Raw genomic sequence first — 21,921 nt, 5'->3', positions numbered from 1 at the left:
GTATGTAGTATACGTATTTAGTATTGCTTATTTTTCCCTCATCCAAACAATCTGCTTTGTGTACCTACTGAAACACTTAGTAAGTCCAATTGCACTGACATTACTCAATGTTTTGTAATCAACTAATGTGATGTCATCAGTTTTTTTTATGTATGTTGTTCCAGAATGTTCTTGTTAGTATTCTTATACTGCTTATTACCGCATTGTTTATAATGCTTTTATATTAAAGTTGTGATACTGTTTATGATGCATATTATTAAATTCCATGGCAAAAATTAGTCCATTTGAATTATTCCACTACAGTCAGTCAGTCAGTTTAACTAGGGATTTTAGCTAGCATGGCTAGCACTTTATTCATCTTTGAGGCCTAGCCTTTTTTGTTTTTGTCAGCAAGCAGTTTGGTCAGTGTATTTTCCCACTTTCCTTCAGTCTTGCATGGCCATTTGTAACTTGAATACCGAGGATGTCCTCTCCCAGGGAAAGCTGTCTGCTCACTGCATTTTCAAGTTCTGTAGTGCCTCCCCATTAATGACCAAAAATATGTACTCCTAGTAAACTGTATTAATGTACTGTCTTTGTTCTGGTTTAGCTTATTAGCCCATGAGAGTCATTCAGAGATCTGCGAACACATATTTAATTTAATTTCATTGTGTGCAGACTCAAGAAAACATTACTGTAGAATTTTTAAGTTGCATGTTCATACATAGCTAACTACATAATAATAAAAATTTGGAATTTCATTTCCTAAAATACAGCTCTACGTAACTTATATATTTTATTTTCCTAAGTGAGTATAAAAGAGTAAAAAACTAAAACTGTACCCAACTGCTGCAACTCATATTAGTGTCTCACTAGTCTGAGTATATCTGAAACATATATTCCTTGATCTGTTTTGCAAGACATAGAGAAGGCAGCATCAGTTACATTCTTGAAGCTGATTGTTTATATTTTTGCATCCATTCTAGGAACGGCTTGACACAGCCCGGCAGGCTGTTCTAGATGCAAAAAAACAGAACAATGCACTGCTGGACAAAGTTCAGAGTCTGCAACAGGAGATGTCTGAAATGGAGCTTCAGCGAGCTGAGATGGATGGCCAGATCCAGCAGCAGCATGAGGTATGATTAGGGCAAACGTTTTCAGCTATTTTACACAAGCATTATCACAAGTGTAAGGCTCTGCTGTGCATGTTTGTTGGGACTGGTTTTAGTGGTTTATTTACTTCATTGTAGTGTAGAAACATGTAGTGGTCTACCTGTCTGCCTCAGTCTGTTTGACAGTTTGTGTCCTCTCAGATCTTTCCCAGAGCTTCCATTTACCTGTTTGTTTATGTTTTACCCAGTTTCTACTGTCAACCTTCATTTCTAAAATTTGTTTTCATTTTCTCACTTTCTGTAAATGATGATATAGTTCATTATACACATCCTGTCAAGTTTGGGTGTGAATGTAATCATGTCAGTAGCTTGATGTCTATCATTTCTAGCAGCTAGAAGTCAAAGCATGCTGTATCAGGCAGTTCAGTGTTGGCGAACCTATGACACGTGTCAAAGGTGACATGCCACAACATTTTGGGTGAAGCGCCAGTATACATCAACACCCGAGTTACTAAAAAAACTGCTATTCCATTTGTTGTTCGTGTGACGTGCATTGAATTATATCTGAAGTAGTTTACTTAATTTGGTCTTCAACCTGTGGGATACGGATGTGTATCGGATCCGAGCTGGCAACTTTACTAGCATCTGCTCTGAGCTTCAGGCTCCTCCCCTTACCCATAATACACCTCCACTGCCTTCCAACCCCCAGATCTCGTTTGCCATGAATAGCTTATCCATCGTGATCTCTAGAGCTCCAGGTTTTCAAGTGGGTAAAGACTTTAAAAATATCTCTTTTTCCTTAAAATCTTTATATAGTGATAGAGTAGGTTCCCCTTTCTCCTCCCCTCTCTTGGTGCGTCGAGTTTATAGTTTTTAGGGTAATTAGTTAGTCAGAGTAGTTGTGTAGATTTTTTTGCCCCCCCCCCCCCCCAGAGTGTTCTGTGTGTGAGTGTGGTGAGTGGGTGTTCTTAGAAAGAAAGAAATACAATTTTTCTTTAGTTTTCTTTCTTCTGATAGTATGGCTGACAAGCCTATTTTCAAAAGAAGCACGGAGTATGGCCATAAGTTATCCCCTGCAGATGGCCACACTCTGTGTGTTATGTGCTTGGGCATGGCCCATCTGAGTGTAGACTGCACTATATGTACAGGGCTTAACCCTCATGCCATTAAAGATAGGAAGGCCAAGTTGGCCCTAAAAGGCATTCTTCCCCCTTCTGAGACTGTTGCCTCATTTTCGGCTTGGGTCACAGCGGCTGCTGGGGTCACCTCTCCTTCCTCTCTTCCCCTGGCTTCTCCTCCCTCCCAGGCTGGGACTCAACCTCCTGTGCAGAAGCCTGTGGAAGCAGAATGGAAAAGGGGCAGAGAGAAGGAGAGAGAGTTGAAGGCGAGGGAAGAGCGTAAGAGGTCTCTGGACCTCCCTTCACCAGTAAAAGCCTTACGGATCTGTGACTCCCCTTGGCTGTGATCTCCAAGGTTCTCCCCAGAGCTAGAGGAGACACGCACAGCTTCTAGGACCTCGGTGCCCCAACCTGCAAGGTCAGAGTCTGTGGCCTCGTCGAGGTCCACCCGGTCTTTGTCTGAGGTTGATATGGATAAAATGATGAGGAGGTTCATCCGTATTCAGATCCAGATGGGGGTCTTGCCAGCCCCCTCTCCCTTAAGAGGGGGGAGCTTGCTTCCCTTTTTCCCAACCGATATCTCTTTCTCTGATCCAACCATCAGGTTCGGAGTATTCAGATCTGAGGATGGCTTTAGTCAGGGGGTCGGGGCCGACGGTACCTGCTTCCTCGATGCCGACAGCTGCCTTAAGAGCATCGGATCTGAGCCGCTCTCGGAGCCAGAGCTTGGGTGTCGGATCCAAGGAATTGGAACATTTTTCATTGACTCCACCTTCGTCGGGCCAAGTTCCCTCCCTCAGAGCTCCGTCCACTTCTGGCCCAGCTCCGATTCTCTCAGCGGACCCGGGGAGACCGGCCTCCTTATTGGTTTCTCAGGAGGTTCGCTCTGATTCAGCATTCAGCGTGGTAGAAAGGGTTCTCTCTGCTGGATCAAGACCTCTGACTTCCCCCTCGGACTCCACCCAGACCCCCTTGGCTCTTTCTACCATCCCTATTGTTTTACCAAAAGGACAGCCCATGCTCGAGGAGCCCCAGATGGTTCCCCCTGAAGAATAAGTGGCTTTCGAGTTCCCCACAGAGAGCCCTGACCAGAGAGGTACCTCGCAAGCATACGTGCAAGAGGAGGCACTTGGACTCCCCTCAGTCCCTCACCGAGGATATGGACTTGGATGATGGAGAAGGTTCCCCTAAGGTCACTTCCCAAGGATCATGGAAATCCTGCGCTAACGGGGAGGTTGGTCTGCCCCCAAACCTTCTTCTGATGAGTCCGTGTTCATGGAGGCTTTTGGCACAGGCTCATCTACTTCCTGGGTGTCCCCTCCCATGGATCCTTTGGTGGATCTGGTCACCTCACAGGCATGGAAGGAACTGGACACCATGGAACCAATTCCAAAAAGACCCAACAAAATTTTAAGTCCCCCCATAGACAGACCAGCATGGAACAAGGGCTCCCCTGTAGATGCTATGGTGGAAGAAGCAGCCACAAAGAAGGAACTTGCCCAGGAGAGTTCCTTGGTTCATTCTCCAGACCGAGAGTCGCTGATGATGGACTGCCTAGGGAAGCGGGTTTACGCTTCAGCTACCTTTTCGATTAGGGCGCTGAACTACCTGGCCAATGTCATCAGACTCCAACGTGACCTGGTAAAGGAGCTGGAGGAGTCTCCCTCCAAGTCCATGTCGCAGGAGGACAAGGCCTCATTCTCCGCGAGGATGGTCACTTTGAAAGCAGTTTCCAACATGTCCATGCAACTCCATTCACATGCTACGGAAGGAGTGGCTATGGTGGCTGGGTCCGGCGTCTCCATGAGGTGCAATGCCTGGCTCAGGTTATGTCAATTTTTGGAATCTTTCAAGGCGTCCTTTGCCAATGCCCCTTATGATGGCTCTACTCTCTTTGTAAGACCAGCAAAGAGACACTAGTCCTGAGTGAGAAGGACGGGAAGACACTATTAGCCGTCGGGATCTGCTTCTCGAACCCTCAAAGGTCCTTTTCCCAGTACCAAAGAGGGCAAAAGAAGATGTGGTTCCAGAAGAAACAGTATTCCCGGGATACTCAGGACTCTTCTTCCACAGAGGCAGAGGGGGACAGAATGGACACCGGCCCAGAGGCGGAGGGGGTCCGAGGAATTTTGGGTCTCAAGAACCTTTCTCGGACAAACCCGGGCAGCAACCCTGAGGGGTGGTCTGACTGATGTAATCTGGAGGCAGTCTGGGGATGATTGTCCTTGCACCCAGCGGTATGGGAGTCCATAACATCAGACCGCTGGGTGCTTCAGATCATATACAGGGGATACTCTATCCCCTTTGTGGGTCTCCCTAAATCTCCCAGACACCTGCCGGATGTACCAGCCATGCAAAGGGAGGGAGCAGCACAGGAAATTTCCACGCTGCTAGAAAAATGAGCCATCGAAACCGGCCCCCTAGATCAGTCCGGATCGAGCTTCTACTCCAGGTTATTTTTGGTGCCAAAGAAAATGGGGGACTTAAGGCCCATTCTGGACCTTTCTACCCTGAACCTGTCAGTTGCCAAAGAGAAGTTCCCAATGGTCACATTACAGTCCATCATGCCGTACCTGCAAGAGAGCGACTGGATGTGCTGGTTAGACCTCCAGGATGCTTACTATCACATAAAGATGCACAGAAGCTCCAGGAAGTTCCTCTGCTTTCGACTAGGAGTCAATTATTACCAATTTTGAGCCGTACTCTTTGGTCTCACCACAGCCCCTAGGGTGTTTACCAAAGTGATGGCGGTAGTAGCAGCTCACCTGAGGCTTCAGCGGATTCAGGTATATCCGTACCTGGATGATTGGATCCTCACTGCTCCTACCAGGCGTCTACTCTCCCAAACCAGGGATTATTTCCTGATTCTTGCCCTGTGTTTGGGGATCACAATCAATGCATCCAAATCACTCCTAGATCCTGTATAAGTGATAGACTACACTAATGCCAGGATAGATACTCTACAGTGCAAAACCTTCCTGACCTTGGAGAGGGTACAAAACCTGATCTACCACTCTCATCTCCCAATGGTGGAATTGGTTTTGAGAGCCTTAGGTTCGATGGCGGCGAACAAAACTCTTCTCCCATGTGCCCGGTTACACATGAGAATTCTACAGTGCACTCTAGCTGTACAATGGTCTCTGTTGGAACTGCCATTGGCATATCCAGTGCAACTCAGTCGAGTCTGTCAGTTGTCCCTCATATGGTGGATGTGTTCACCGGACATTTTGGAGGGATGACCCTTTGTTCCAGCCCCAGCCCAAACCACAGTGACCACGGAGGCCTCCCAACTCGGTTGGGGGGGGGAATTGTTCGGGCAGGACAGTCCAAGGCCTGTGGTCCCCTGTAGAGAACAGCTTACACATAAATGTCCTAGGGATGAGGGCGGTTCTTCTAGAGTTGCAAGGCCCTTCATGTCTTTATTCCTCTGGGAACGATTGCAATTCAGTCAGACAACATGTCAGTGGTCTGGTATATCAACAAACAGGGAGGGACCAGATCTTACCCCTTTTGTCCCTAGGCCATGAGAGTGTGGGAATGGGCGCTCTCCACTGGTCACTTTCTCATCACAATGCACATTCCGGGATGGTCCAACATCGTAGAGGACAGGCTAAGTCAGACTGTTCTGATGCCTTACGAGTGGTCTCTGAACCTTTCAGTAGCGGAACAGATCTTCCACGAGTGAGGTCAACCTTGCTGCAATCTCTTCGCATCTCCTTCCAATGCGAAGTGCAACGAGTTTTTCGTTCTGAACACCCTGCAGGGGGAATCCCCCAGAGATCCTCTAGTTCATGCTTGGCCCCCCGGTCTTCTGTATGCTCTTATTCCGAGGTTTCTACAGAAAGCTCATCGACTGTGGAGAAAAGTGATCCTCATTGCCCCGTTTTGGCCTCGCCAGGTATGGTTTCCCTTCCTTTGGTCTCACAATCTGGCTTTGCTTTGGATCCTGGATCCCATTCAGGATCTGATTTCACACCCTTCGGGGGTGCCTCATTCGAATCTGGACAGTTTGAAGTTCATAGCTTGGCTGCTCCAGTTCCTGTGATTGCTAGGACTCCTGGACTATCCTCCTCAGTTAGACCTGTTTTGGTGGCTGCTCATAAGTCTTCGACCAGGAAGGTTTATTGCAGCAAGTGGAAAAGTTTTTCCTTTTGGGCCTCTCAAAGGAGTTTAGACCCCTTCATGGCTCCTATTTCCACCATTCTTGATTTTTTAGCTGATATTTTTCAACATGGAGCTAGTTCTTTTACTGTCAAGGTTCAGTTGGCTGCCATCTCTCATGCCTCTTTAGCCTTCTCCAGACTGTGTAAAGCCTTTATTAAAGGCACCTTTTTGTTACTCCCCCAGTCAAATATCCTGTTCCTCCATGGGGTCTTACTATGGTTCTTCAAGCTTTGGTCGCCCTCCTTTTGAGCCTGCTGCTACAGCAGATCTGAAATATTTATCTTGGAAAACAGCTTTTCTGGTGGCTATTACTTCTGCCAAAAGGGTTTCAGGATTACAGACCTTGTCCATCAAAGTTCCTTACATGATTTTCACAAAGATAGAGTTTCCCTTTGAACCAATACATCCTTTCCTCCTGAGGTGGCATCATCAGTCAATATCAATCAGACTATCAATTTGCCTGTGTTTTTTCCCAATTTTTCTAATAAGATGAAATACAAACTCCACCTGCTGGATGTTCATAGACAGTTATGATTCTATTTACACAGGACAAAAAAATCCGTAAATCTGATCAGTTGTTTGTATCCTTCTATAAACCCATTTTGGGGAAACCTATCTCTAAGGTCTCTATTGCTAGATGGATTTCTTCCTGCATCCTTCAGGTCTATAAGGACAGGGGCATGTCTCCTCCAGGTCAGGTGAAAGCTCATTCCACTAGGTCCATGGCTACGTCTGCGGCCTTTTGGTCTAGAGTGTCTTTGGATGATATTTGTCCTGCAGCTACTTGGTCCTCATCTCATACGTTTATTTCTCATTACAAATTGGAGTTGACTTCCAGAAGGAGAGCATCCTTTGGTTCTGCGGTGCTCCGGAATATACTTCCATGAGGGCCTCCCAGGAGTTTGGTAGCTGAGGACTCTGTCCCACAGGTTGAAGACCAAATGAAGTAAACTACTTCAGATAAAGAAGTTATGCACTCACCATAACATTCCATCTGAGTAGTTGTACTTCATTTGTCTTCAACTGTCCCTCCCTCCCTCCTTCCCCCGGACTTTGGAATATAAACAGACTACGGGCTGCCGTTATAGGTCACAAGTAATTTTTTCAGGTCGGCTTGCCAGTATAAGGTTCAGCAAACTCGATCTGGGGGTTGGAAAGTAGTGGAGGTGTATTATGGGTAAGGGGAGGAGCTTGGAGCAGATGCCAGTAAAGTTGCCGGCTCGGATGCAATACGGATCCGTATCCACAGGTTGAAGACAAATGAAATAGAACTACAGCAGTGATTCCCGGGGTGAATTTCCTGTTACCCATCCAGTTGTCAAGATTTCTGTTAAAGAGGGCTAATGAGGAACTTTGCTTGACATGAATGGGCAGCCTTTTTCAGAGTAGGGGACGTTCTAAGACAGGAATCTATCCTTCCAGCATGTTCTGTTTATTGTGGTGACAAGGTTTAGGTCCTTGGACCATGTGGCTCGGAGAGATTGGGATTTCTTTAAGTGTAGCATTTCCATCAGGTCTGGGTTAGACATGGCTTTGTGCATTAGGCAGAGGTCGCCTCGGAGTAGGTGATATGCGACGGAGTAGAGCTGGAGTTTTTTAAGACGGTCAGCGTATGACATCTGTTTGAGGCTGGTAATCCTCTTAGTGAGGTATTTCTGTGGCATTTCCAGCTGTTGCAGATGTCTTGCGAGGTACATGCCAAACGGGGCGTTGTACTCTATGATGGGTCTAGTAAGGGATGAGTAGAGAGGAATGATGACCTCTCTTTTTCTGGAGGAGAACCCCTTTCTGATGAGTTGTGCCATGTATAAGGCTTTCCTGACTACTGTGGCGACGTGATTATCAAAGGAGAGACTACCATCCACCTGTGTCCCAAGGTCTCTTATCACACTTTTGGTGTTTAGTAGGCTACCACCTATGTGGTAGTTCATGGGTACAGTATTTTTCCCAAAGGGGATGACAGTGCACGTTTTGGCATTGAGCTTTAGGCCATGACTTTGACACCAAGCATCAGGTCTCAGTGAGGCCTCTTTGTAGAATGTCCACATCCTTAGGTGAATCGATTATGGCTCCTAGTTTGCAGTCATCTGCAGATTTCATTAGCCAGAGGTCAGCTGTATTTGTCTGGACTTCAGAGAAGTAGATACCGAACAGGAGAGGACCCATGAACGAACCGTGTGGTACTCCGCTTGTCACTGGTCTAAAGTCGGATTTGGAGTCGGCTACTTTCACTGTGTGGGTTCTGTCAGTGAGTCAGTTGGCCACCCATCTTGTGACATAGGAATTTATGCGTAGTCCAGTGAGTTTATCTATAATACCAGAGTGGGGGACGGTGTCAAAAGCCTTGGCGAGGTCAAGATAGGTAGTGTGCACTACCTTACCCTCGTCTGTGGCTGTAGTGACTGCTTCGAAGAAGTCAGTCAGGTTTAGGAGGCATGATCTACCTTTTACAAACCCAAACTGAGTAGTATCCAGAGCTTGGAGGTTACCTGTGTCTTTGTTTATAAGCTCTAGGATGATGCGTTCCATGGCCTTGCAGACCAGGCTTGTCAGGCTAATGGGGCAGTAGTTCCCAATGTCTGTGGTGGCACCCCCTTTGTGGAGTGGGATAACTGTTGCTGTGTGCCACTCCTTGGGCACAAAGCCTGAAGTGAGGCTATGGTTGAACATGGTACTTAGGTGGGGTGCCAGTTCGTTCTGTAGTTCATGCAGAACACAGCCTGGGATGTTGTCCCATCCCATAGATGCTGTGTTCTTGGCTTTGGAGAGTGTAGTCTTCACCTATGCACATGTGATTTCAGGGGGTTTGCAATTATCCGGTATGGGGATGGGCCCTTTGGGGGGTGGGGGGGGGTGAAGTTAGCACTGAAACTGTCTGCCAGGATGTTGGCAATATCAGTTGGTTTAGTAAATGTAGTGCTATTGTGCTGTAGTTCAGAGCAGATCTGAGTGTTGCCATTGAGATTCTTGACATAGCTGTAGAAAGCTTTGTAGTTGTCTTTAGAATCCAAGATGACTTTATTTTCGTAACTAGCTTTGGAGGATTTTATGAGGGATCTCAGCTTCTTGCTGAGGCTAACCAGGGAGTTCCTGCAGTCATGGGATTTTACTCTTTTCAGCAACAGTTTCTTCCTTCTGTTTTAGAACTTGTTTATGGCAGTGGACCACCAGATTGGCTTCTTTTTTCTGGAGGATAGCGTCTTGGTTCTGTTGGGGATGGCACGGTCCATGCACTTGTGTATGTGCTTATATAGTGCATTTGTATATGATTCAGCAGTTGTGCCACTATTTTCCATCTGTGTGGGTGTAATGAAGTTTGTCACTTCTGACTTAAACATGAAGTTGGCTTTGAGGAAGTTTTTTATGGTGGTTTCCTTAATGGGGAGGGGGGGTGGGATATGGATGTCTAGGGTGATTAGCTTGTGGTCGGACCTGATTAGTGAGGAGTTGACCTCTGGCGTGGAGCATCTATTGCCCATAATGGCAATGACCAGGTCCAGGATGTTGCTACCCCTGGTAGGGATATGGACAAGCTGGTCCAGGGCATTGGAATTGATGAATTCCAGAAAACATTGGGCAAATGAGTTAAGTACATGAGTAGTTTTCCCAGTTGATATGGGGTAGTTGAAATTTCCCAAAATTAGGGTATTGGGCTATATCTTAATATTATCCAATATACTGAGAAAAATGGAGTGGGCGTCCTGGGGCATGGCGGGGGATCTGTAACACGCTACAACCAGTCTTGCCCAGTGTTAATTGTACTTGGATAATTTTGGGGGCATTATGTTGAGCAACTAGCCTGGAGGTGTGGATATCCTTTATGAATATGGACACGCCTTCTCCTGTAGTATTTCAGTCCAGGTTGGGTGGCCAAAAAGTGTGGTAAGAATTGTAGCCTGGTAATGCAGGGTAATGGAGTCTTAAACCAGGTCTCTGTCACTGCACAGATGTCGATGTTCTCCATCTTAAGGAGAACCTCGAGTGTTCACATTTTGAGGTTTAGACTTCTAGCATTTAGTAGCATTACCCTTAGATTTTGCTTGTTTATGTCTACTATGGTGGTGCGTTTGATGTTTGAGCATTGCCTAAAAAAGGCACTATAGGGGCAGCAAGAACCTTAGCCAGTATCCTGAATCCTAGCAGTGACAGGTGCAGGCCATCTCTGACAAAGCATTGTGGCCTGTCGATCATGTCGTCCCAGTCAGACAGATGCTGGATCCCCTCGGAATAACACCAGAATCTTAGCCAATTGTTGAAGTCAATCATTTTGTCCTTGTACTGTGGCATCATTCTGGGCGATGGCAGGATGCTACTCAGGGCTAGTGTCATACATGCCTGGGCCACATGGTCAGAGAGCTCCTCCATGTCTATTTTCATGTAGTCCAGGGAGGTACATCTCAAGTCATTCACCCCAACATGGATAATGCTGGAGTCATACTTGTACTTGTTGTGGAGTAACCTGAGTGTGTGCATTATATGGTGGATCCTGGCACCGGACAGGCAGCTGACAGTGACTTTCTCCTTGTTCAGCCTGGTTAGGGGGACATCACTGTGCCTGACTATAGAGTCGCCAATGACTAGTGTGCTGGCTACATTGTTTTGCCTTATGGGCTGAGGTTGAGTTGCACACTGATGTGTTGGGGGTGGTGGTTGCTTGCTTTTCAGCTTTGGAGGTCTCTGTTGTTTGGGCAGGTTTTTATTGAGAACCTCCGTGAATGTAGGTGTGTGTTTTGTATTACTCTGTGTAGATTTGGGAGATGCAGGTTTTGATGGACGATGTGTTGAGTGCGGTGTGGTGTTAACCTTCTCCTCTTGACTGTCTAGTCCAGTCTTAGACTGAGAGAGCTTGGCTTCCAGTTTGGCTATATAAGTGCATTTCTCACAGGTTGTAGTGTTGCACGGTAGTAGGAGCGGGTTGTCAGTGTACATGAGGCAATTGCTACATTGCTCCAAGATGCCCAGATTCATCAGGTGGACAGGAGAAAACACCAGGACCTGACCCTTGGACATGCCAGGTTAGTGCTTATTAATTTAAGTACTAGGAGCTGATTTCCTCTTGATTAGTGAGTAAAGTTGAGTGCTACAGTAATTTGCAGATTATGTTGTGCTTGCAGTGAGAGTTGGACAAGTGCGGAGCACCAGGATCAGTTATGAGTGCTAAAACTAGAAGACTGGCTAGTTTAAGGGTACAGAAACAGTTCTGAGTGCTAAACCTAGAAGATTGTCTAGTTTTAAGGGAACAGGAACAGTTCTGAGTGCTAAAACTAGAAGACTGGCTCGTTCAAGGGAACAGAAACAGTTCTGAGTGCTAAAACTAGAAGACTGGCTAGTTCTAAGTGAAAATCTGAAGAATCAACTTTCTGGCACTGGGAATAGTTTAACCGCAGTTAAATGCCGCTGCACGGTGCGCAGAACCTCGCAAACACAAGTTTTTAAACAGAAAGATGAAAGGAATAGAAATAGCCCAAAACAGCCAATAAAACTACAGATTCTGAGCTGAAACCACTCCTCCAGGCAGCAGGCTGTTTCAAAGCTTACCACTCTCACTGATGAACAGAGAAGAAAGGTCTGGGCAACACAGAAACTTACAAACAGCCCAGAACTCAGCAAAATCTGAAAACCAGACTCTACTAGCTCTAGAAAGGTGGGAAACGAATACAGAGATAGGATTTTTTTGTTGTTTTTTTTTTTCTTTTTCTTTTTCCAAAAGTTAGAGCAGATATAAGTAAAAAAAACACTTTTAAAGCAGGAAATGGCTATCGCACTTCAGTGTATAGCCCTTTACAGTTAAGCAGATGAAAAAACACTTAAAAACGATCAAAGTGCAACAATATAAGAATTCAAAAAACAGTTCAAATAAGTAGCATAGTTAATTAATAAAAATGGTTGGAATAATGCGGCTAGCAAAAATAAGCAATAAAAAGCAAAACAGAGGTACTTAATCCACTCAAAGTCTCCCTTTTCTCTCTCTGCCGCTGTAGAACTCTGCAGGACACCCAGGCAGGCTCTTGCTGAGGTAATACAAGCACAAAAAAACGCGCAAACACAGGTTTTTAAACAGAAAGATGAAATGAATAGAAATAGCCCAAAACAGCCAATAAAATTACAGATGCTGAGCTGAAACTACTCCCCTAGGTGACAGGCTGCTTCAAAGCTCACCACTCTCACTGATGAACAGAGACGCTTCCCTCTATCTCAGAATGCATACCACTTACCTATGAACAAATATCCTTTCTCACCCCCAGTATACAAGTTAATCTCATGTTTTTTTTTCCTCTGAGCCTTATTCTACATCAACTAGTGCTCCACAAAAAAAAAAAAAAAATGCACACAAGATTTCCAGTGATTTCTTGCAAATTTCTTCAGATTTTTGTCTTTATCAGCACCATGGCAACAAATTACTTCTGCAGAAATTCACATTCATCAGTTCTGCCTACTTCCAAACATCTAAGTGATACAGCCAGCATCCCTTTTATATGCCACAAATCCTTCTACATCTTTAACATTAAATCACATCACATTTTTAATGTTAACTTGGCCACAGGGGTTGGCCCCAGCTTCTCATTCAATCTCATTCATTTTTCCACAAACGCACTTAACATGCTCCGGTACTTACGTATTATCGCAACAAGATTTTTAACGGCAAAAAACGGTTGCTTAACTATCATGACATATGGTCATTAATGTACAAATGTTGTTGTTTACATTATACTACTTTTTGTGGGTAAGACCTTACGTTTGTATGGTGTTGGACTTTTTATTATAAATAATTTCATGTAATTTCACTGTCACTTGCTGAGGATTGCCAGTGCCGCAACTATTTGATTGGCCCACAAAATTAGAAACAAGTCTGACTGTCGAATAAATAGTTTGCTTTTTTTGTTCTTTTCCATTTTGGGGGTTCATTTCACATTTATGGAGTAGGTACTGGAAAGGGGTAGGTAGAGTGATGTATCATTTGTCGAAACACAGAATAATTCTTACATTATCTCTGTTTATGGAAAAGCTTTTAGTTTGCAACCATGGCATTTTGACAGCATGTGAAAAAGGAATGCTGCTTTCAGGATTGTAATGAATATTTTCCTTAACTTACACAGTAGAAATGGTTTATGGGATTTCAAAACCCTAGCCATATTGCATCACCTGCAAGGCTTGGATTACTACGAGTACGTTGTTCTATGTTACTATATGGTTGAATTGGCTAAACTGGACCCAACGCTTCTTAATCTGTATGAAAAGTGCACCCCTGCATTCTATTACTACCAAATTAAAACAGTTTGCATTGCGGCACACTTTGGCCATGCAACCTGCTGTGGAGCAGTGTAACAGATCCATGCCTTTGCAGCATGTCAAGCTTATTTAACTTTTAGTAATAAAACAACCATATTTCATGATCGTTAAGCAACTGGTATTGCCGTTAAAAATCTGTTTGCGATAATACGTAAGTACCCATGCTCCTTTTCTGCATTCCCACTACTACCAATGCATGTGTGATTCTGTCATACTTCAAAGGTCTTGAAGTCATCTTGAATAAGCTACTTTAATTTAACAATAATTAATCCTTGATGAATAGAGCAACCAGAGGAAACATCCTTCCACACAAAACACTATGAGAGCTGTTCCACAAGATTGCTTTCATCTTGTCATCCTTCATTTCATGTGAAGTTGTCGGTGAGTGTTTGAACAATATGAATGCCTTCAAACTTCCTCTAGAAATAAAAAGAAAACACAGTGTGTGTGCGTGTGTATCTATATTTAAATGTATGTTTTTAATCATTTTATTCACTCTTAACATGCTATAAATTGGCTCACTTCATGGTCTTCCCTTAGAGTTCACTCTTCTTCCTCCTGAACATTATTCTAAATGTTTGTTTTAACAAAATCCATTTACTTCTATGAAATTTGATCCTTCCCTTTTCTAAAACTCCCACTAGTTCTAGTTCTTTGGTCTCCTTTGCTATACTCCAAATTTCCATTACGGTTGGGTTAGATTTTGATTTCCATTTTCTTTGTTGTAATTGCCTTTTTGGATGCTAATAGCATTACATTTAGTACAGCCTTTACTGTGTCTAAGCAGTTCAGATCTTATATCCCAGCTCAAAATAATTAAGTCCTGAAATACTACCATTTGTACTGAATATTTCTCTCAAAGTACTCTGTAGGGAATTCTTAACATTGGCCAACTTGTTATATTTCCAGTTTCTTCTGTTTTCCTAGCATGCATCTCCTTACCTTAGGAAAATCATACAAAGTCTGTTTAGGGTACAAAAACAGCTATGCATACACATCCATGAAAAAAACTAGATCTTCTGGATTTTGTTGCATACTTTGAAGATGTACAGATTTTTTGCCATTATTCCTTTCTAATTTTTCATTCTGTTCTTTTTTTGCAATCTTTTCACACTTTCTCTGATTGTTTCTTATATGTGTTGTGATATTTATAGGTGTTGTGATATATATATATATACATATGTGTGTGTGTGTGTGTGTGTGTGAGTGAGTGAGTGTGTGTGTGTGTGTGTGTGTGTGTGTGTGTGTGTGTGTGTGTGTACGTTTTTATGAATATCTATATATGTATATCTGTGTGTGTGTATGAATATATATATATATATACACACACACACACACACACACACACACACACACACACATATATGGATCCCCATCAGATGATCAAATTTTCAGGAACTCGAAATTCATATGGTTGAAGTTTTTGAATGGAGATCGCAGTACAGTGCAGAACAGAGAATTTACCCTTTTCCTCACTGTAGTGCAATGTTAGAGTTGGTATATTTAGTTTGCAGGGGGCTTGTCCCCTGAAAAAACATAAAAAAGTTAGATTTTTTTTTTGTTTGTTTTTTTTTGGATATTTGAGTTTTCAGAAACTCGCTCATATGGTCTCGACCATATGAATTTTGAGTTTCTGAAAACGTGATCATTTGAAAGGGATCCACATATTCCTTTTTAACAGCATCTCCTATTCCAGACTTAAATAAAAACTTTTCCCAGAGATCATCTTCATCTTTTGCTTAGCACTACACATCACTTTCTTTGTTCATATACTCTGTTAATAGTCCCGATAAGCAAGGCAGTCTCTAATTGACAGTCCAAAATCCTACTTGGCCTCATCCCACTCATTTACCTTTCCCTCCTGAGTTACTTCTTTCTAGTGCCTTGGTTCCTTTGCTAATCTTCTCCAGTAAATTCCAGTTTCTTCTTGTCTATTTTATATACCACTACTTGCAGACAATCCAAATGGTAGAACCTTCTTTTTCTGTTCCCAATCTGGTTAAGTTCTGAGAAGCCTTCGTGCTACTTTATGAATATAATATTCTTTATGGTTGCTTCTATTCTCCTCAAGGACTTGCATCCAAAATCCTAGTCTCTTCCTTTATCTCAGACTTCCTTCTCTCTAGTTCGCCATCATTTTTCATATTGTTTTATAACATTCTGCTTGAGTTATGTTTATGCATTAACTGTGTAGCTTTAAAGTACTGATTCAGATCAGGCAATCCTAAACCACCTTTTTCTATGAAGTAAATTAATGTATCCCACTTAACTCTTACCCTCCCCCCATATACATTCCTTCAATTCTTTATTATCTCCACATCTACTCCTCTGGCTGATAAAAATATACCTACCCTCTATATAAGACTAAAAAGACTGATAACGTTTTTACTGCTTGTATCTTGATATCCATAACAATAATCAAGAGCTTCCAGTTTCGTACTTTTTGTATGGCCATCTGTTTGGTTACTTCTTGGATAGCCTTAGTTGCCAAAACAGAATTCTTTTTAATCCCCACATCTAAATAATTCATCTTATAATGTCCCATATAAACATGGGTATTGCTGAATAAGTTCATACATTGATGCTCATTCATTTATATTTATTTATTGATTAATAAATTAATTGACTGTTTGGTAATTGGGTAGGAGGACTGGTTATGTGACCCTTTTAACCCACAACTCACAACCCATGCTCAGAAACAACAAACTGTGCAACAAACTTAAGTTATATACTTCAAATGTGATGGAGTTTCAAGTTTATATAGTTTCAGAACTTTAGAAAGCTTATTTACAGATTTTATAAAATGGAATGCTATACAGTTCTTATATGCTTCTAAAACAGTAGCAAGTATATATGATTTTTCTTCAGTTCATGTGGGTTGCAATGCGATTTTTTTACATGAAATTCCTTGAAAAAAAATCAAACAGAAGTCAGTAAAATATAGAATTCCATTAGAGATTGTATTTATTTATTTAAATAATTAATTTTATTTAAGTACACCAGTCTGCATTGTTGATAAACTCAGGAGGTTAAGTACAAACCCGTATGTCACCCGATGGATAGCCAACTTGCTCACAGACAGGACCCAGGAAGTTAAAACTGAGGACTTCACAGTCACAAGTGGAGTCCCTTAGGGATCAGTCCTTGGCCTGCTCCTTTTCGACATTTACTTCTCAGAAGTTAAGGCCAATGTCAGTGGTCTCTGGCTGACTAAATTCAGATGATTGCAAATTAGGAGCTGTCATTGAATCTCACACTGACACAAATGTTCTCCAATAGGAGCCGACACAGACTAACAACTGGTGTTAGAGCCACGGACTAAAACTAAATGCCAAGAAATGCATAATAGTATCTTTGGGAAATCACCCATCCCTCGTAATTATCATATTGACAACACACCCATTAGAGTTGACCCAGTAGTCAGGGACTTAGGGACACACATAGTAATCTAGATTTTAACCATCATGTGCCTACAGTGGTGAGGAAATCATTCCATGTTGCACAACTTATAAGCGAAGGTATGGCATTTAAGTCCAAGGGAAGTCATTGTTCCACTGTATTTGGCATTCATCAGAACTATCATTGAGTACAATGCCCTCTTTTGTATATACCTAACCAGGCATATCCAACAATTGGAACGTCCACAGAAGGTCCTCACTAAAAGAATACAGGGCGTAAGTAAAATTTCCCTGTCTCCTGCAGGCTTTTGAAGGGAGAGAGATGCCTGGCATACGGGGCATTGTCAGATCCCACTCTGATGGAACTTCTGCATATCCACAAAACAAACAGCACCAGAATTACCCATTCTAAAGCCTTAAACCTTGCCTGTGATATTAAAAGGACCTACTGGAGAAATACATATGTATCCCAGAGACTATCCCATCTATGGAACAGCCTTCCCATCCATGGGAAGCAGAGTTCCTCCCTAACCCATTTCAAGTGCAACTTGGACAATTGGATGGGAAATCGGAAGTTCATCCCTGGTTTGGCACCTAAGAGTCTAATGGACACAGGTAACCTGTAAATAGTTCCTCTCCCAGGCCCATGCTTAACACATCAAGGGTATCAGAACTTGTCATAGATTTGGGATGCATGGCTAGGCTTAAAAAGGCTCTTGTGGTCATTAGCCTAGTAAACAGCTATGAACCTGTAAATATATTTACTGGTGTAGAATACTGATCAAAAAATGACCAGTTATTGGCTTAGACCAGGTTATATCATAATGTAACAAAACAATGTACAATATACAAATAATTGTTTACATTTATGAATAAGTATAGTCAGTGTGACAAAAAATTATACATAGCCAACAAACCAAATATATGTAAGTTACATAATTAGAAAAGAGACAATACAGTTACAGTAGAAGTAGAAATGCCAGAGATATGGGCATTAGTAGCTTGGTTAGGTAGAAAGCTAATAGGGTTAATAAGTTAAAGACTTCAATAATAAGAAGAGAACATAGGAGTATGAAGAGTTAAATAGGCAAGAAAAACAGTTGAGAGAATGTAAGTATTTTCAGAATAGTAAGCATTTTGAAGAGTTCATTCATTATCCCTAGAGCATTTACAACTAGTTTCCTTGAACAAGAACAGCTTTGTTTACTGCTATAGCTTTTCTTTTATCTTCATTTATTTTATTTCCCCAAAAAGACTTGAATCTATCCTAAAACATTCACCAGAATATTACTACACAAGTTATATTCCTAAATTTTCTGAATTTGTGATTTTTTTTTTACTAATGGCTTTGAATATAAAACAGATAATGTAGGGAAAAGTGCCTGGTTCCTCCGTTCCATACACAGTTTGTCAAAGACAAGGCCTCATATGTTAATTTTTGACCCTTCTTGGATCCTGATTATTTTCCGTTATTCTGTCAGGGAATGCAGATGCTGCAGTTGCCCTAGTCATAAGGTCCCAGCTGATGCTATTGAATACTTTCCCTGCATCAGAACTCATGAATGCTAGTAGTATTTTCTTGCACTCCATTTCCTTCTAGATCTTCATTGTTCTGTTAATGTTATCAAATGTCTTGTCTCCTCTCCACAAAACCATGTTAATCCATATCTGTCTGTGTTGCTAATGTGTTTGCCATTCATGAAGCTTATATAGACAAAAATACTTTATATTAATTAGTTAAAATTAAAATGAGTGTATATAACTCCGGATCTGAAGGGTCCTTTACCCTCTTTCGGATATACAGCCACCACTACTTTCTTCCAAGATGCTGGCACCCCTGTTTCTAAAATATTATTAAATAAACAAATCCTTCCAGAGCTTTATCACGCTCTCTTCCCATCTAACTTCCATATTTCCACAGGAGTATTGTCTGTTATTGGAGACTTCACTGTTGACTGATTATACATAATTCCTTTTATCTCATCTATTCCCATCTTAGCCATTAATTGTTGAGCCTCATCTTCCTCTGCCTTTTGTTGGTTTCCCCATTTCTCTGCTTTGTATAAATTTTCATACATTTTCCAGAATATATCAAATACTGCTATAGGATCACAGGAGCCTAGGCTGTGTCCTCTGTCCATCTTGTTGATAGGTTATCAGACCTTTCTGCAGATCCAGGCCAGCCAATTTATCACACACTTGCTTCTCCAGTGTTTGAGCTTTCCCATCACGTTATGCATTCCTCTCTTGCCTCAGAACTCATTTGCCAGTGTTCTCCCCAGGTGCAGTCCTCCAGCTCTCCTAATTGTATTGGAAATACAAATAGTTTTTTGTGATTGCTCAGTCTTTTTAACTTCCTTTCCACAGCTAAAGTTACAAATTTTATTACTTTTTATCATGTAGCTTTTCAACAGATTTTAGTACTTTTAAGCTGTTTCCATCTCCCTATCAGGGACTCGCTTAAGGCTTTTTTCATCTGACAGAAATCTTTTCAGAAATCAGCATGTTAATACTCATCATTATTTTTCTGGTCTCCAACTTTAAATTTAACCTACTTCATTACACTTAATTACAAATCATTCCTCCTCAGTGGCCTTTATAAGCCTGTAAAAAATAAAATAAAAAATAGCTATCCTAACTGAACTTCCTTGTTTTTTCCTGCATTTGTTATTCTTGCTCTGCTGAATATTCGACAGTTTTATATTTTGCTTACTACAATGAAAAAGACGTCAGGTTTGAAAAAAATGTGTAAAGTGTGGGCATAAAATCCCACTACAGGACCCACACCAGCAGTTTGTTGTCTTCCTTGTACCTGAGCATTTAGATGCTCAGTGTAATATTTGCCAAACCTTCAGCTCTCATTCCTTGATTGATTAGTGAAACAAACTTATACTAAAAGGCCTCCTCCTTTCCACAGCAGGAGAATTGCTAGTGAATGTTCACCTCAGCCTCTCAGTGGTGCTGAGAAGCAGTCTTCAGAGACCCTAGCCATTCTTCACCTGTTGGGCACTCCAGCAGCCTCCACTACATTAGTTTTCCATGCCAGGTACTCACTGTCTTCATCATTCCATGAGACTGTTCTGTGTTGTGAACATCTGAAATAGTGGCTCCAGTACCAGGTGGTCCAAGAGGGTTGCCCATTCATTCTTCCATTGCCACCAGCCATAGTTACTATGGAGGGATCTATATTATATGTTCGAAGTTTCAAAACTTCGAACGTCATATAATCAAACTTGTATGACCGAAGTTTTAAAACTTCGAACATATAATTTAAAAAAAAAAAAGAAAGAAAAGAAACTTACCTGAGCGCTGTAAGCAGGGGGGGGGGGGGTCAAGCCTCCCTTCACCCCCCACAGCCCCCGCTATTTAAATATACCAACTCCGAGACCGCACTTTAGTGAAGTGAGATTGCCGTAGGGCATATTTCCTTATACTTCACTGTAGTGTGGAGTGGTGGGTGTGGGGGGTGCAGGGGGGATTGCCTCCCTGTTTACAGCGTTCAGGTAACTTTCTTTTCTTTTTTTTTTTTTTATATGTTCGAAGTTTTAAAACGTCGGTCATTTAAGTTCGATTATATGACGTTCGAAGTTTTGAAACATCAGACATATAATATAGACCCACAATGGTTTTGGGCCTACGTTACCATGTCGACAGGGCTGTTGATCGAACACCTGTATGTCAACACGTACACCAAAATACCTAAATGTTGAACGGCCATAAATTCAAAACCCACTGGAGATTCTAAAGCTGCTAGACAAAAGAGCCATCCAAAAGGTCCCATCAGACCAAAGAGGATCTGGATTTTACTCAAGGTTCTTTTAGTGCCAAAGAAAACAGGGGACCTGAGATCCATCCTGGATCTCAGTTATCTGAACAAGTTTGTAAAAAACTCCCAAGTTCCAGATGGTCATAGTTCAGTCCATTCTGCCTCTGCTACAGAAGGACAACTGGATGTGTTATGTAGATCCTCAGGATGCGTGCTATCACATCAAAATGAGCAGGCGCTCTTGAAGATTCCTATTCTCTGGATTTCCTCTCCCGTTCGCCAAATTTTAATTTAATTTCAGAAGCCTTCCACAAGGAAGATTTATTCCTTTTGGGCTCATCAGAGAGAGCTGGATCCTTTCACCGCTCCAGTTCTTGCTGTTTTAGATTTTCTAGCCTCTATTTTCCAAGGTGGGGCAAGTTTCTCCACTATCAAAGTTCAGCTAACAGTCATCTCTAACTTCCACATCGAAGATGATGCTTTTCCTTTAGCTTCTTCCAAGTTATATAAGGCATTTCTTAAAGGCATCCTTTTCCGTAGACCCCCTACTATTCCACCTTGATATCTTACCGACATATTGCAAAGTTTAGTGCAATCACCCTTTGAACTCTCAGCTAAATCAGATCTCATATTTCTTGCTTGTAAAACATTCTTTCTTGTGGCTATAACTTCTGCAAAGTGAGCCTCTGAACTTTAAGCATTCTCTTCAAAACTGCCTTATCTAATTTTCCATAAAGACAGTTACCTTACGCACTAATCCTGCCTTTTTACTCAAAGTTGCCTCAGAAACAAACATCAACTTGCCAGTTTTCTTTCCTAAATATGACAGTAAAGGAGAATACGTGCCTCAGCTATTTGGTGTACATAGGCAACTTCAGTTCTGTCTTCAAAGGACTAAAGACATTAGGAAAACTGACCAGTTGTTTGTTTCACTTGCTAAGAAAAAATTGGGAAAATCAGTTTCAAAAACTACAGTAGCCAAATGGATAAAAGATTGTATCTCTCGTGTTTACTACTCAAGAGGGTTAAACTTGCCAAGACAACCAAAACCACATTCAGCTAGGTCAGTGACTACGTCAGCTGCATTTTGGGCC

At 42.2% G+C, this 21,921-nt stretch overlaps 1 protein-coding gene across 1 annotated transcript in view; it reads left to right on the top strand.

The window, feature by feature from the left end:
• Positions 1-21,921, top strand: part of CROCC (ciliary rootlet coiled-coil, rootletin) — a 2,018,646-nt gene that overhangs the window by 1,841,371 nt on the left and 155,354 nt on the right. Inside the window, exon 32 of the mRNA XM_044061829.1 lies at positions 966-1,115. Coding sequence (XP_043917764.1) covers positions 966-1,115 — 150 coding nt within the window. The remainder of the gene's footprint in view (positions 1-965; positions 1,116-21,921) is intronic.

The sequence above is a fragment of the Protopterus annectens genome, chromosome 2.part0 (genome assembly GCF_019279795.1).
Source record: "Protopterus annectens isolate FY-2018-M chromosome 2.part0, PAN1.0, whole genome shotgun sequence".
NCBI lineage: Eukaryota > Metazoa > Chordata > Ceratodontiformes > Protopteridae > Protopterus > Protopterus annectens.
Note: the sequence above shows the minus strand (reverse complement) of the source record. Positions and strands in the feature narration are given on the sequence as shown.